Source organism: Eucyclogobius newberryi, unplaced genomic scaffold (assembly GCF_026437365.1).
Source record: "Eucyclogobius newberryi isolate DKJ021-1_F unplaced genomic scaffold, fEucNew1.0.hap1 SCAF_11, whole genome shotgun sequence".
Taxonomy (NCBI): domain Eukaryota; kingdom Metazoa; phylum Chordata; class Actinopteri; order Gobiiformes; family Gobiidae; genus Eucyclogobius; species Eucyclogobius newberryi.
The window spans coordinates 19,701,801-19,717,255 of record NW_027315735.1 but is presented as its reverse complement, the minus strand read 5'-3'; the positions used below and the strand labels follow the sequence as shown (position 1 = coordinate 19,717,255).

The window sequence follows — 15,455 nt, the reverse complement described above, 5'->3', positions numbered from 1 at the left end:
AGCTGAAGCGCAGAGGGTCGAGACTTCATTCAGGGGAAACACTCGCTGACAGCTTCCACAGATGGCATTGCATTCAGAGGCAGGCGAGATCGGAGTGGACAGACGCAAATGATCTGAAACAAAGAGTGATCTACACAACACACCCACCACACAAAACTTGAAGATTGGGGTACTACACTTCTTACAGTTTGAGATGCAAAGCATTAGGGCCCAGTGGCCAAAGAGGAATCTAGTAAAGCATTGTTATAAATGATTTGAGGATAACAAAGCTAGTTCAAAGATCTCACATTGTCAACTCCAACATTGCAGAAGTTCAATTTGACAAATTTGCCAACGTTACTATTTTGTAGTCTTCATTCAGGCTTCTATTAAGTTTCTGGAAAGAGAATAGGAGGGACAGATCCAAAACCACCTAAAGCAACACATTTGCATTGCTATACTTTAGCTAATCTGTGCAATGCACATTTTTACACAAGCCACACAGTTGCGTGACTTTTGGATTTAATAGCCTGCCACATGTACAGTTGCACAAGGGCTAGTAACTGATATTTCAGTGTGTACACTGTAACCTGACTGGTCTGACCCAACAGCATAGTTCTGGAACTCAGAAGCAGCAGTCCAATTTCCTTGGCCGAATCTGATCCTCTGGACACTTCTGTAAAAATAAGAGAAACCCTGCCCACATCGCAATCATAGAACTCACTGTTGTTATCCTTACCAAATGCTTTACAGCAGATATCAGAATTAGTGTTCCATCAAATCTTAGAATCAGGAACGGATTCATTAGTCTACTTAGCAAAGTGACTTTCACTTCAAGATCTGGAAGGCTTTAGCTTGCACTAGGATATTTCTGGGGATAATTTGTATTTCGAACATTTGATGGACTCCACTTATCTGCCTTCACTTCCACTTTGAATAGACTTCAAGCCCCGGTCACATCCGTGCTCAACAAAGCTCCAACTTTAAGTCATACCTGAAAAAGCATAAGAAAAGCTTCCCACACAAGCCCCCCCAAAAAACAAATGCATACCAAAACTATTCAGTCACAACAAGCTATGCATTTATTACGCAAGAAAAATCCTTTACAGATAGTTTACTCATTGTAAATACAAAGCTCCGAAACTAATTGCAAAGGACTAGCAATGGAGGCACTTTGCCAGACAATGAATGTTAAACTGGAAAACATTAGTGACCTTACGTGATGTTTGATGTGCAATGCAACTTGTACAAATAATGAGTTCCTCATGACCTCAGGGTATTGGAGCGCACAGGACACAGCACACTGAAAAAATGCAAGAGAAAAACCCTCTCCCCACAATTCCATCCCCAAACAAAAACTCAAGACATATCCAAATTACAGCAATAACTGATTCAGCCACTTAGCTCAGTACAGTCTGCAAGATAATCTTACAGCAGTAGAACAACCCTGGGCCTGAACGTGAAGGCTCCTTCCTTGGGGAATGGAGATGTTGCTTGTGCAGCTTTTGAATGGTGGGCCTTTAACTTTATCTGCAAGAGTCACAAGTACAGACCCCCCCACCTCCCAAACACCACAAAGCAAAAAACCAGTTGCAAAAAGTTACAATGACTTCTAATAAAGAGACCAATTACCGCACTGATGGGAATAACAGCGTCTGGCTACATCTTGAGGACTACGATTTTGGAGAGACTATGCTGCGAGGAGAGTCCACTTGGTTCTTGATGCACCTGGGCGTTTCGTAATGATGCCAGTTTGCTTAGGGGACCACGAGCTGTAAAGTCTAGGGAGAGACTCATTAACTCCCCCATCCCACCCCCACATTACCCAAAAAAAAGGAACATCCCTCAAAACAACTTTACAAAATTTAGAACTAGACAAGTTTAAATACCTGCCTACAAGATTATAACCGGATAAGAACGATCCCAATCCACTGCACTAAGTAAAAGATGAGCGCAAGATACCACGCAGATACGACAGGGCCGATTCTTGCGATGTCAGCTTTATAGTTGCAGGCCTGAAAAAAGAGAACTCGAAACACTTTTTAAAATCCCCACCCCCCCACCTACTTAATACTTTTTTTAAAAAGTATAAAATAGTTACACCCCCCCCCATGTACACCTCTTGTTGTAACTCACAGCTGGTAGTGATAAATGAAGCTTATGTGTACCAATGGAAGAACTCGAACACCGAAGAATGCCGAGCCAAAACCTCTAGGTGATCCACGCACACACCGCCGCCGACAACCTTGGAAGGAAGATCTACAGAGCAAAACGACTGCCACGCCTTTAAGCCGGGGGGGAACTACTTCTGCTTGGAGGGGAGACGTCCCAATACAGCAGATCCTCTTGCCACCACACTATCAAGGCATTCACCACAGCAGAAACCAACATTGACCGCAAAACAGGAGGGCGAGGTACAACACGAGTTACGCAGCTTGCCTGTGGAGAGGAAGAGAAGAACTGTGCGAGAAATTGTGTTCTTTAAACATTTCCTAGACTCTAATGTTGCTACGATACCGCTCTACCCAACATACAAACCCAGCTACTTGTGAAGCTACGAGATCACACCGTCCCACCCTCACTGCTGGCTCGCTCGATCTGGTATAGCTGCTGCTACACTGCCCCGCCGCTTTGGCTCCCTCTGGTGTAACCTGGACGACTGGTAACGGCTGGCCTCTGCTGGTCCCACAACTTCTGCTCTGCTGGTCCCTTGATCCTCCCGCTACGCAGCCCTCTGGTCCTGTCCTGCCTGGCTCCACTGCGGTCTTCCCTCTGGTCCTGTTCTGCCTGGCTCCACTGCGGTCTTCCCTCTGGTCCTGTCCTGCCTGGCTCCACTGCGGTCCTCCCTCTGGTCCTGTCCTGCCTTCGCGCCCAGCTTTGGTCTTCCCCACGTGACGATTCCGCGCTGGTCCTGCGATGATCTAATAACTATGTCCATTTCCCCGGTAACTCAGTCCATTCCCCCAATAACTCAGTCCATGAACCCCAAATTAAAAAAAATCTTCAATCTTCTTGCTACATAATGCAAAATAAACACCGGCAACTTGATTTCACAAAACTTAAGAGCAACAGCAAGAGAAAACGAGTTGTGGACTTTTTTTTTTTAAAGCAAAAAACAAACAAAAAATGGCATCAAACTCAACTAGTCAAAAATGAAATAGTATCGCTCAACCTGCTTTTAACGTTTTTTATGGCTTTATGATGAGTAAGCTAGTGCGTCATCAAGTACTGTGCGCATTTTTTTTTTTTTTTTCAAACTAGCCAACCACAGTCTATTTACAGCCCATTACGTCACAGACCGCCATATCACACTAACGGTCGCCAACCATGAAATGTTTAGAATCATACCTCATATAAAAAAATATATATATATATATATTTCTACATTACTAATCAGGTCTACACTTAAGGCGTTTGTAAAGCTAAACCGCTTACTTTAGTTACTATGACACTGATGCCAGAGGTTACAACGGCAGAATAACTCATTTAGATCAGCGAAATAAACTCATTAACTTCATAAATTGACGGCAACAAACAAAAACTCTCTGCTAACAGAATTATCTTGACCCTTTGATCTAACGTTAGGCCTACGAGAGATTTCAAAACAGCACTAAGTCGCTTAACTATAACCAACTCAGATATTAAAAAATAGCCTTGTAAAAAGATAAAAACCCTATCCATATATCGACATTCTCTTAACAAATAAAGCTGACTAACCTAATAAAAAACAAATGTATAAAACCTGCGCCTCAAAGGCAGTTGTCGTCTCGTCTACGCAGCCAAAAAATGAAATGGCGTCGTTACTTCCTGCTTTATATGCAGCCACGGCCAGAGGACAAAGAATGTCTTCATCCGCGGAAGACGGAAAACGAGACCTTTTTAACTCTGAAAGCTTGCGTAATAAGAACATAGACACGTAACACGAACATAACTAATTTCAAACCAAGCTTTTCTTATACAATGACATAAATATGAAACTTTTATGGTAACTTTTTGCTAACATGAGCTGTTTTGCGCGGAGTGATCTTCTCTTTGCACAGCAAGTCTTTCTCTCAAACCGGCTCAAACCAGAATGGAGTGGAACTACTTTACATTTTCTGCAGTGGGTTTTTGTGAACATTCAGTTTGTTCTTTTTTTCTCATGCCAACTTTAACATTTCTCCTTTTACGCGTTGATTGATTACATATTGACAGTGCAGGATGACATTATAATATTTAGTATTACCATTAAGTATTACTTTTATGTTACATTCGAAGTGAGAGGGTTTTGGGGGATCTAAGTGTTTCTGTTTCTTATATACCCTTTCAATATTTCAAATTAGGCAGTTAAACTACACGCATAGTAGAAAATACAAGAATAATCCACCACATTCTAGTCAATTCTAGTTACTCGGGATGGTTTCACAGTGGAAAAATACCATTGGTTTCAGGTTCCCGGTGTAATAGCATTTTCTGGTGGCCAGAGGGCGCACGTGCCTCCGGTACGTGCAACACGTGCCCAGTTTCTCTGTTCCCTCCCATGGTTCCTGCTGTTTTGAGATCAGACGTGTGGGCATCTACTTTCATTCAAACTTTGAAGAGCAGGGCTGGGCTGTGAAACAATATTTATCAGTTTCAGTTGGTTCCTTTTAAACTGAACTGATTAGGCCAAATGACTGACTTGACTGACTGATTGATTGATTGATTGACGACTTTCGTGAATTGAGCACCGCATTTGGTCTATTGTTTCGCATCAGATACATCACAAGGCTACTTATTTTGTTCCACTATTTGGAAAAGTGAACAAAGTAACTTTTATGGTTGAGGGCCGAGTAGCTGGGAAGAATACTTTTAAACATGAGCAGAAATTAACGCTATAATTTCTATGTGTAGCGTGACATCACAACAATCTAGAATCCTTATAGTTTAAACTGAATTTAGGTCAAATCTACTGTAGAACTTGCTGTTTCAATGTCAGACAAAATATGGTTCATATCTTTGTAATTACTGGGTCGATCCACATGAAACAAAAACTTGAAAAAAGTTCAGTGTCTTCTCTATCGCAGAAATACATAGTTGAAAGTTGAAATTATGTTTCCACATTAACTTCAGAAAGTTATGCCATTATTTCAACTCCAAAGACGTGGTTGTTGTCAGTTGAAAGGACTTTCATGAGATTAATATGACATGTTTATGAAGCCAAACCCAAACAAATAATGTTAAGGTTGAACATTTGTGGATTTTTATTTTGGAGATTTCTTTCCAAAAGATTAAATCTCCCATAGAGTTACACAGGCCCTTGCCCGCCACCTGAGATTATGACAACATCAAATTCTAACACAACCTAGCCAGCCTACAGAATACGGACTATTTTCAAAATTTATTTTGTTACATACCAATGTCCAATCAGAGATTACTCCTGTAATCTGAATACTTGGAATACTTTCACTTTGAGTTGCATTAGGCCTATATTTTTGTGTAAAAGCACGATATAAGTACTTGTCATTTATATAGTTTTTCTCTGATCACAAGAGTGATGTTTTATTTTTTCTCAATAATGCTGTACAGTTTGAAGACCACAGGAAGCCTTAAGAAATAGTCTGTTTTCTGAATACCATCTCCATGGAGACATGGAGGTGGGGGATCGTGCACTTATTGGAAAGGCCTATCATAAAATGCACCTTTAATAAGCAGCCTATACAGATTTTTTTATGAATCCTCTCAAGGCCTACATTGGGACCAGGGGGAATAGCTGAACTATCTCTTATGGGTTGTATCAACACATCACAAATATGTTGTTGACTGCATTGTGTACCGATGATGTTTGAACATTTTCCCCCTTCCAAACACATGACAGTGTTGGTGCATGGACAAACTCAATTTTGTTATGGATCTGCTGCAGGGTGTTTGTTCGATTGCCTCCTGTGTTGTGAGGTTACAGGTCTCATGCCCGTTCGGTTCAGTGAGCAATCAGTTACATCCGCTGTGATAAAAGGCCGGGCGCAACCAAGACTTTGCATCTGTCCAATGACGTCCACTGCAATGACAGGCACCGGGTAGAGACACATTTACAACGTGTTCAATGTGTTAAAATGTGCAAACTTTTCTTCTTTCAAAAGACTGACCTTGCCTGCTTATGCACTGAAGATCTATCTAATGGAGAAATATTTTAAGCCTGTTCATTGTCCTACTGATCGAGACAAGAGCAAGCAACACAGCCACCATCATCAGGAGCCTCGAGCAGACAGGTAGGACATAAGACGTCAACCATTCTAATATTTAAAATGTATTTTAATGAGTTATGTGTAAAATTGTTTGCATATCTTTATCTTTTTTGTTGTTTTCGTTGTTTTGGTAGATACATCACTGGTACAGATGACAGTTACCGACAGAGCTATGAACAGCATGGTCACTATCACCACAACAAACGTGGCCCTGATGCTCACTCAGGTCATCAAACAAAGCCTCGTCCCCACTCTGAAGATGACTTTGTTTCTAACCACGCCAGTGCTCAAGTAACTCTGTCCAGGGCTTCTTCTTCCTCCCTCTCATCTTCTTCATCTTCATCCTCCACTTCCTGGTACACAGAGGCAAGTGCAACTGACACTTTTACACTTCGTCATGCAGAGCGACCGCAACATTCCCTCTCCTGTTCCAATATCCACGATGCTCGCAGATTGTACCAGCAGGACAACACCCCTGATCCTGTTGTCTTTGCGAACATAAAACATGGAAGCAATGGGAGCATGTGCAGTGACGTGCACAGAGCATCAAATAAGGGAAAGCCAGTGTCTGCTCTGCGTGACCGTGGCCACAGTCAAAATGATGATGGATTTCTGCAAAGGGATGAAAGAAAAGTAGCAAAGAGTAATTTGAACCACAGTCTGGGTTTTAGCCAAGAAGACATTATGTTGGGAGTTTCCAAAGGCCCAAAGAGAGCAATATCTTCCTGCCAACTTCCAAGCAAAGGCATTTTAAAGAACAAGGACCAGCTCCCAGATATCCGTAAGGCTAAATCAATGGAAGTGCTGTCCCAGAGAGTTACTAAGGAACAAAGCAAAGGAAATAAAGCAAACGGCCCTGTTATAGAGCAGGCAAAAGAAATGTTTGTTCAAGAAAAGATTAAATTTTCTGCCTTTTTGGATGAGATTACCAAACAAGTTATCAGTCCATGTGATCTGAACATATTAGGTGTAAATGCCAACCAAGCTACAAACCTGGTCATGAATGAAACTCCTGATGTCCCAAAGCCCCAGCTTCCACCAAAGCACAGAGATAGCCCTATGGAGGTAAATGAACGGATACATCAAAGTAAATATGTAAAAGCAGTTGTCAACAGCAGTCTGAAGCCCTCTGATTCTGGCCAATCCGACAAACTTGGTTCATACACTGCCATGAACCACATTGCGAGCCCTCCTCCTCATAGCAATCATCACAAAAGCAGCCGTAAGAATAGAAGGCCACCCTCTGAAGCGCCAGGCTCTGGCAGATCCAGTCTTTACCAAACTGATGGAACCAGCACCAGTCCTGAGCTCAGTCAGCCACGACATCGACACAAACCACAACCCAGTCCCCAAAACCTTCTTTCCCACGAACATCACAGTGCCAACTGCCTGCCCTCCGCCAGCTACGGGTCAGCCACAGGCCTGGGCTCTGAATCCTCATCCACTAAATCAGACTCATCCAGGACCAGAGACATCGTTGCCACGGCAACTAGCTCTGAACAAAGTCTATGTTACCATTCACAGCATGCAAGTCTCTCTGATCAACACCGGGTGAGTGCACATTTGAGATCTTACAAAAACAAATTATTTTATCAACAAGGTTTTGTGTTATGACGATAAACTATAGAAATGGAAGAAGAGCATGTACCTAAAGTAAATAAGCCTGTGGAACAAGGAATGCTGCAGTGCAGTTGCAAAGGCAGGCTGAGTCAGACTGTGGGGGATGGGTCAGGCATTATTCAAGCTGAGTCATTCTCTGAGTGCAGATATGATAAAGGAAGCAACATTACAAGTAGCACGTTTCAAGCTAGTATTGGCTTATTTACTGTTAATGTACATAATTTTTCAATTGCCAATTCAAAACTCTGTGCACTGTTAAGCATCACAACATTTATTGATTACAGTCAACCCATTTTCCGAATGCAGTCTACCATAACCAGATAGTAGATTCAATCAGATACTTCCTCTGTAATGGAGCATTGACCTTCCCTGATTTGAGTCTTGTTTGTGACGCACTGCTGAAAAACAAACATCCTCTGACTATCTACTGAAATACATTTATTCATACTCATATATATCATACAGATATACTTTTGAGCTACACAAACCCAAACATAGATTTAATTGATGAAAAACAAAACTGTTGTATATTGGTACTTACAATTTATGTGAAATGTTCTTTTTAACAGGGGACAAGATATGAAGCTGACCACCTCCAGTAAGTGCACAATAAATATGTAATATGTGTAACTGAGGTTTCCTAGACACGATTTGCACAAAACTTGTGTTTAGGACACTGCAGGAGGAGAATGCAGACCTTCAGCAAAACCTTCTACAGACTGTTGTGTGCATAGAGAACCTGGAGGCTGAGCTGCAGCGCACCAGGGAGGAACTCGGCCATGTTAAAGACAAATATAAAAGGTTTGAGCTTATAAACAGCACAGCACAAGTGCAAATCAAACTGTAAATTGCTGTTGACATGTGTCACATGTGCAATTTATTGATTTGGTGTTGCTGACATGCCACAAAGGGCATACGTCCATAAGTAGTGATCTATAGGCCTATACTTACAGTACTTTGGCACTATCACTCTGGTGCCTCCTGGTCGATAGCCATTGTGTAAAATCCATTAACCGACACATTTTTAATGGAATAATTGATTTGTGGAACACACAGTTGTATAGAGTGGGTATCTGTTTATGAGCAAGTTCCAGACACAATGTGTCCTGTTCCATGAAGGCAGATCTGCAGTTTTGTCTTAAATTTATCTCTGCATTGCATGTGGTAATTTTGTGGTTTGAAACAAATCAATGTATATTCTATATAAAGAACTTAAAGAAGCACTATGGAAAAAATACTTGTTTTGCAGCCTTCTTGAGTCACACAGTGGGACACAACAAGCCAATCACCTCCTCCAGGACCATATGCATGCAGAGGTGAGAAAACAAGCAGAGGGTGTGTATCTTGTTGTTCTCATGTAAATAGTGAGTCTTTTGATATTGTAATGTGTGTCTTTAGACGGAGGCCCTGACCAATGAAAGACAACACATGTTTACCCGTGTGACTCAGCTGACCTCTGAGCTGGAGGAGGCACACAAGACCATAGCGGCCCTAGAGAACATTAATGCAAGTATACTGCTCTCTACTGGACACACTTGGAATAACACTTTTTGTTGCTGGATTTATTGTCAGAACTATCTTGTACACTACTGTACTGTTCATGTGAATGTTCATCTTGTATATCTTTTAATTCCAGGTTCCAAAATTGATAAAGGAGTTATTGGAAAAGCAACTCTTCTGTTCTGCTGGAACCAAACAGCAGTCAACCTCAACAAACACTTCATTTGGCCATGTGGATTCTTCTCACAAGACAGATGACCAGTCCCACTCCCCTAAATTAGAGGGAGCCTCACATGATTGGTTGTATAAATCCACACCAGGACCTCAGCCAGCCACTGCCTTCAGTTTGGTCGCACATGGACTGACAGAAGAAAACCAAAGTATTTCAGGATCCCTCGTCCCTTGCCCCTCACAATTCCTTGCAGCTGACATCAGTGCTGCTATCTATAACAAAATGTCTGCTGGCTTAGCTACAGGATCACAATCAGCATGTGCACAGTCATCGGGCACAACCACAGCTGACACACCACGACCAAGTGTCCAACAGACCCGCGTGGGAGGTGACAACTGCACTGGCCAGGGAGGGGTGAAGGTGGTGCAAGCAGAGCCAACAGTTGTGACGGCCATTTCAGCCCAGCAGATCCTCAATGATTTTATGCAACAGCTGTGGGCACAAAAGGAGGCTGGTAGAGAAACAGAGCAGGCCGAGTGACGAACCACAAAAAGCGTAGTGTTGTTGACCTTCCCCTCACATACATGTTGGGGATATTCAAAAAGTGTCCCATAAAAAGTCTTGTACAAATGTAATTATAGTTTAGAGGAGTCCCAACTAGAATCTTATACACAGTTTTACCCTATTTTGAAATTTTAAATATTCCAAGTAGCACCTTTCATCTGTTAAAAAACATGTATTTTAAGAAATGTGTTTTACTAAATGTTTAAGAAATGAGTTTGTCCACACACTTCTTCCAAACCTGAATAAAGAGCTTGTTTAACATAAACAGGCCTAATACACAGTAAAGCGATGTGCAGAGCAGCCAAAAGCTTGTAAAATACTGAACAATTCTATAGTAATAATTTTCCATCTTAAAATTTGAGTTAGTATAATGACTCTAATTAATAGTTGAAGCTTAATAATCTGCAGGCTGCAGGTGAAATGGAGCAAATTTGCTACAACCTGGCACAAACATTCTTTTATGTAGGCCAGGGTTTTTGTGTAACTGTTCCTGATTTAGTTATTTATTATGTACAGTAGAAACATGTAAGCAAATATAACATTATTCCTAATATTACTTTGTATTGTATTTGATGTTATGTATGGTGTGTACTTCAATTAATCGAGTTGATAAAATTTAGTTTATTTTGTGCCATGTATATTCATGTATATTTCATGTATACGTTTACCCATGAAGAAAAACATTTAATTTAATTTATTATTAGTGGAAACATTAGGCAAATCTTTGCACAGCAATGTACTTTACCAAAAAATGTCCAAATAAATAACCTATTGTCAAATGTATTTGTTTTGACGTGTTTACTTAACTTTCGCTTAACTTAACTTTATTATTCTCCAAGGTTAGTGTATATGAAACATTTTTAAATGCTGATGCATGCTGATGAGAAGTTTGTTTTTAACCACCGGATCAAAGTTCAAACTACACACAATTCAATAATATGTCTCTATACCATCATTTCTCATACCACTTTGGTGCTTGAATTTTTTCTCTGTTTAAAGTGTTGTTTTTCAGTCCAGTAGTTAAGGCTATAGAGAAGAATATGCTACAGATTGGCTTGCTTCCAAAAATAGATTGGAGCTGTCACCAGTCCTCATCATAACAGTGTAATCCCATTGCACCTGCCCCATTGAGCTGTTATCACTTTCTGTCAGGTGTTGTTTGTGTTTATGAAGAATGCTTTAAATGTTTTGTCATTACATATAGGTCATTACACATAGGTCATTACAGTGGGTATAATAACATCATTATTCCCATGTATAATAAAAAACGTTTTAGAATGTATGTTTAGTGCAAATATTTTAGCACTGTGTGAAGATATTCCTGATTCCTGAATATGGCCTCTCAGTGCTCTGTGCAGTTTTGTGTATTTTCTGTCCATATTTGTAGACCCTCTAGCAATCTTTTTTGGGTTGATTTGATTGTCACTGGTTTACACAATGTAATTAATTGTACAATAAGCACTGATGACCTAAGACTAAAAGAACCTTCACATTATATGTGTTCATATAGTCCATGTAATAGTCAGGTATAAATCCCCATAACCCAGTCCAAACTCTGCCGCGTCCCACCTCCGCCTCCTGTCCATCATGTTAAAGTTTGCTGATCAAACATTGGCCTGCTTTCCCATTGGCCCTTAGACATTAATAGGATCCCAGAGACTACCTTGAGTGGATTAGGGCTCCAAACCCTCAACTTTGGCCACTCTCTGTGTCCTCCAACCATGGATACAACTTTTTAGGGGGGCTCCAGGAGGGCACCATCAGAACACATTGCGTCATCAGGGGTCAGGGATCTCACCTGGAATAGGAGAGGGATCGGTTTGAAGAAGTGGAAACGTCACTGACTAAAAAAGGACTACCAAGAAGAAATCAAGACAAACTACCCCAAGATTACACCAATCCACTTGGATTATTATTCAGTATTATTAAAACTTTTGCTGCACCTTGGACTTAAAAACCTTGGCATTTTCATCTGAACTGGCTATCGTCCTTCACCATCTAAGAGTCGTCCTGCTTATTCACTCTGCCTGGAACAACTTATAAGCTCAAGCTGTTAATAACGGCGTGGAGAGTGTCTCATGCATCAGAGCTAGCTGTTCACACCACTGTCCTCTCTCTTCTTGCTTTGACACCATTCTCCATTTTGCTTTGACTGGTGCATGACTTGAGAGACCATGCTGTTGAAAATGAAATTCAGCCAGCAGAGGCGGGTGCGCCTGGCTCAAGGCTTGTGGCTGCTGTCGTGGGCAGCAGTGATGTGTGGGGCCTTCATCTTCTGCCTCGGGGTTTATCTTAAAATTGAGCTACTCTGCAGGGCTGAGGTACAAAGACCAACATTTAGCTTAGGTCAAAGTTCATATCTACACATAAAGGCTTATGCTAGGACAAAGGTGTGAGTCCTGACCATCACAAAATTAATTAATAATTCCTCAAGTGCTCATTATGTTTAAATGGTCATTGTGTAATGTGATTATTGATGAGTGACACAGGAATGCTGCAGGCCAGACATGTTTCTGTCAGATATTTATGGATTTCCAATGAGCCAGATTTCATAATCACAAAGTTCCACTGCATCATCATGGATTTGTTGCCTCATACGCTAGCATTATATGTGGCCAACTTAATTCTTTTTTATGGTTTAAACTATTTACATGTTTCCTTACGTGCAAGTTAAATTCAGTCCATAGATTTGCGCATATATGCAAATCTAATATCTACCTCAGAGGATAAGTTTAACTTTGCTCATATTTGGATCTTATCTTTCTTTCTCTCTTTCAAGGTGATGGAGAACACAGAGATTCATGTGGTTCCTAACATCCTCCTGTTGGTGGGCCTGGCGTCCATGGGCACAAACTGGATAGCTAGTCGTGTGTGCCAGGACTCGCTGGATATGAGCCGCTTTCCTCGCTGGAAAGTGTTGCTGCTGGCCTGGTTTGCTGTGGCTGCACTGCTCTGTTGTCTGCTTGTTACTGTTGTAGTACTCAGCTATGCACTGCAGGGGAGACTGGAGGAGTCCCTTAAGGTAGGCCACTGTAAGGGACAAGCATGTTTATCAGTCTAAAAGCCTGATCACTGTCTTTTTACGCCCTTTATAATCAGATTGGCTTGAGGAATGGTATTCGCTTCTACAAGGACACAGATGTACCTGGACGCTGTTTTCAGAAAGAAACCATTGATCGTCTGCAGATGGAGTTCCGCTGCTGTGGAAACAACAACTATAAAGACTGGTTTGAAGTTCAGTGGGTCAGCAGCAGGTACCTGGACTTCACCTCAAAGGATGTCAAAGAGTGAGTAACAACAACGTTTATCCATGCAGATGTTGCAGATGATCAAAAACACATTTAAACAACTTCACAGAGGGATTGGCCTGACCCAACAGTAGTGGGAGTAGTTTATATTTTAATACTTTTGAACAAACATTTTATAAATTAATTGATTTTCTGATTATTTAAGAAAATACATTTTTTAATCTTTCTTCTTTTGCAGTCGAATCCGCAGTAATGTAGATGGGCGTTTCCTGCTGGATGGTGTTCCCTTCAGCTGCTGTAACCCGGCCTCTCCACGACCCTGTCTGCGGTATCAGCTGACTGACAACCAAGCCCACTACAACTACGAGTACCAGACTGAGGAGCTGAACCTGTACAGCCGCGGCTGTAGGCAGGCACTCACCGATTATTACATGGGCCTCATGAATTCAACAGGACCCGGAGTGCTCTCAGTCATCTTGATACAGGTGAAGAAAACCATAAACACATCTTATTCCTACAGAACTCACAAGAAATGTCTCTGTGTTGGCAATGGATACAAAATGCACAAAAGCCACACACTGAAATAGGTGAAATGTACACTGGCCAAAAAGTACGTAAGGGTAAAATCCATAGTTCATGACTACAGCGAGCACAAAGCATTTCTGTAAATAGGACATTTCCTCCTTTTGAATTTTCTTTTGGGTCCTTCATAGTGATGCCTCTTTACCTTTAACACACATGTCTCTGTGCAGGTGTCAGTCATTGTGAGCCTGCGTTACCTGCAAACAGCAGTGGAAGGGGCCATGGCCTCAGAGAATCCAGAGGATGAAAGTGTGGGCTATCTGCTTGAAAAGGGTCTAAAAGAAACCTTTGAAGATTTAAAATCCATGGCTCTGAACATGCTGAAGTATGCACAAGTCGACCCTGCCACCCCTGAAGCATCTCCTGAAGCCGAGGCAGAGAAGGCAGATAATGCGGCTGTTTCCCTAACTCCTGCGAGCTAGAAAAATCAAAAACACAATTACACAAATGTAATAGTGCTGGAATGTGTGTGAGATTTGTTGGCTCTGTGAGTTGGATATATATATATCTGTTCAGCTCTACATTCTATAGGTTTATTCACACTCTGCCAATGCAGCAGCTGCTCAAGCAGGGCCAACAAAGACAGACCTTAGGAAATCAGACACTGACTGCACAGGCACCAAGTGTCTCCACTGAGTAGGACAAATGAATGAGTAAACATCCCTGAATCCGACATAGCACAGACTGTTGATACAGTAGAATTGAATACATTTACTTGACTGTAAAATTGATTAGACAATAAAATGTACATTTATATTTGGAAAACATACAATATTATGCTGAAAGTGTTTGTCTTCTGTAATTCTTTTGATATTTGTAGTGTAATGTGAAAGGCGTAGAAATGTGTTAAAGTACAGAAACCATTTATCAAAATAAAATAAAGGTAGACATTTTTAACTGCTTTGTAGTGTTGGTTCCTTCTGTATCATTCTGTAATACATTGTCAATAATAAAAGGGTTAGTTTAACAAGAACAGTCAGAGCTGGCTCAGTGTGTTTGCGTGAGTGTTTGTGCGATGACCTTTATGAAGCTGTTGAAACAATCTGATAATCCTTATGAAGTTAATCCAAGGACTGCTGCACCGGCACCAGGTGAATCTGCACGCTGACCAGTCACTGTGAATGTAGAGTGGACTCATTTAAGGTATTACATTGGTTTGATTTGTTTGACAATTTACATCAATGAACATCAAGGGTGTTTTTCTCCCAGGATACAAATAAGGATATATAAATGTGTATGCAATAAACAATTCGTTGTTCTACCACAGGATGTCGCCCTTGACCAGACCAAAATTGCAACGACTCTGACTGAAGACGTCATCAAAACATAACAAATGCAAGTCAAAAAACGTCTCTTCTTTATTTATTCGTGTAGTAAATTCTGATAAATAAACACATTAAAACGTTTAAATGAAAAATAGCCTAGTTTACAGATTGTTATATGGAGAATCGAATTAACAACACATTGAGCGATTCTATTCCGCCTAAAAATAAATTCATATTTTGTGAGTGAACCTTGTGCGTGTGTGAAATGGCGCTTACAAAAAGGAACATGTGCGTGTTTTGTCAATTCCGGTGTGGTTTTGCA

At 41.1% G+C, this 15,455-nt stretch overlaps 2 protein-coding genes and 1 long non-coding RNA gene across 3 annotated transcripts; 2 read left to right on the top strand and 1 right to left on the bottom strand.

The window, feature by feature from the left end:
- Nucleotides 1-1,038: 1,038 nt before the first annotated feature.
- Nucleotides 1,039-3,748, bottom strand: LOC140351990 (uncharacterized). Its single transcript, XR_011925435.1, has 2 exons — nt 2,805-3,748; nt 1,039-2,728 (listed from the first exon to the last, which is right to left on the bottom strand). It is a non-coding gene; the product is annotated as an uncharacterized lncRNA (long non-coding RNA).
- Nucleotides 3,749-5,982: 2,234 nt separating this feature from the next.
- LOC140351974 (uncharacterized) lies at nt 5,983-10,035 on the top strand. The gene is made up of 6 exons (XM_072437669.1): nt 5,983-6,206; nt 6,317-7,733; nt 8,372-8,400; nt 8,475-8,603; nt 9,052-9,118; nt 9,201-10,035. Exons 1-6 carry the CDS (start codon nt 6,115-6,117, stop codon nt 9,558-9,560), a joined length of 2,094 nt encoding a protein of 697 aa, XP_072293770.1. The 5' UTR covers nt 5,983-6,114; the 3' UTR covers nt 9,561-10,035.
- Nucleotides 10,036-11,721: 1,686 nt separating this feature from the next.
- On the top strand, nt 11,722-14,765 carry rom1b (retinal outer segment membrane protein 1b). The gene is made up of 5 exons (XM_072437668.1): nt 11,722-12,359; nt 12,818-13,060; nt 13,138-13,325; nt 13,525-13,771; nt 14,039-14,765. Exons 1-5 carry the CDS (start codon nt 12,213-12,215, stop codon nt 14,288-14,290), a joined length of 1,077 nt encoding a protein of 358 aa, XP_072293769.1. The 5' UTR covers nt 11,722-12,212; the 3' UTR covers nt 14,291-14,765.
- Nucleotides 14,766-15,455: the final 690 nt, after the last annotated feature.

Excerpts from the sequence above, each read along its gene's own strand:
- rom1b (XM_072437668.1), top strand. The coding sequence starts at position 12,213 with ATGCTGTTGAAAATGAAATTCAGCCAGCAGAGGCGGGTGCGCCTGGCT. Across the intron at positions 13,061-13,137 it reads GACTGGAGGAGTCCCTTAAG|ATTGGCTTGAGGAATGGTAT; the intron begins GTAGGCCACTGT and ends CTTTATAATCAG. Across the intron at positions 13,772-14,038 it reads TCTCAGTCATCTTGATACAG|GTGTCAGTCATTGTGAGCCT; the intron begins GTGAAGAAAACC and ends GTCTCTGTGCAG.
- LOC140351974 (XM_072437669.1), top strand. The coding sequence starts at position 6,115 with ATGGAGAAATATTTTAAGCCTGTTCATTGTCCTACTGATCGAGACAAG. Across the intron at positions 7,734-8,371 it reads GTCTCTCTGATCAACACCGG|GGGACAAGATATGAAGCTGA; the intron begins GTGAGTGCACAT and ends TCTTTTTAACAG. Across the intron at positions 9,119-9,200 it reads AGGACCATATGCATGCAGAG|ACGGAGGCCCTGACCAATGA; the intron begins GTGAGAAAACAA and ends GTGTGTCTTTAG.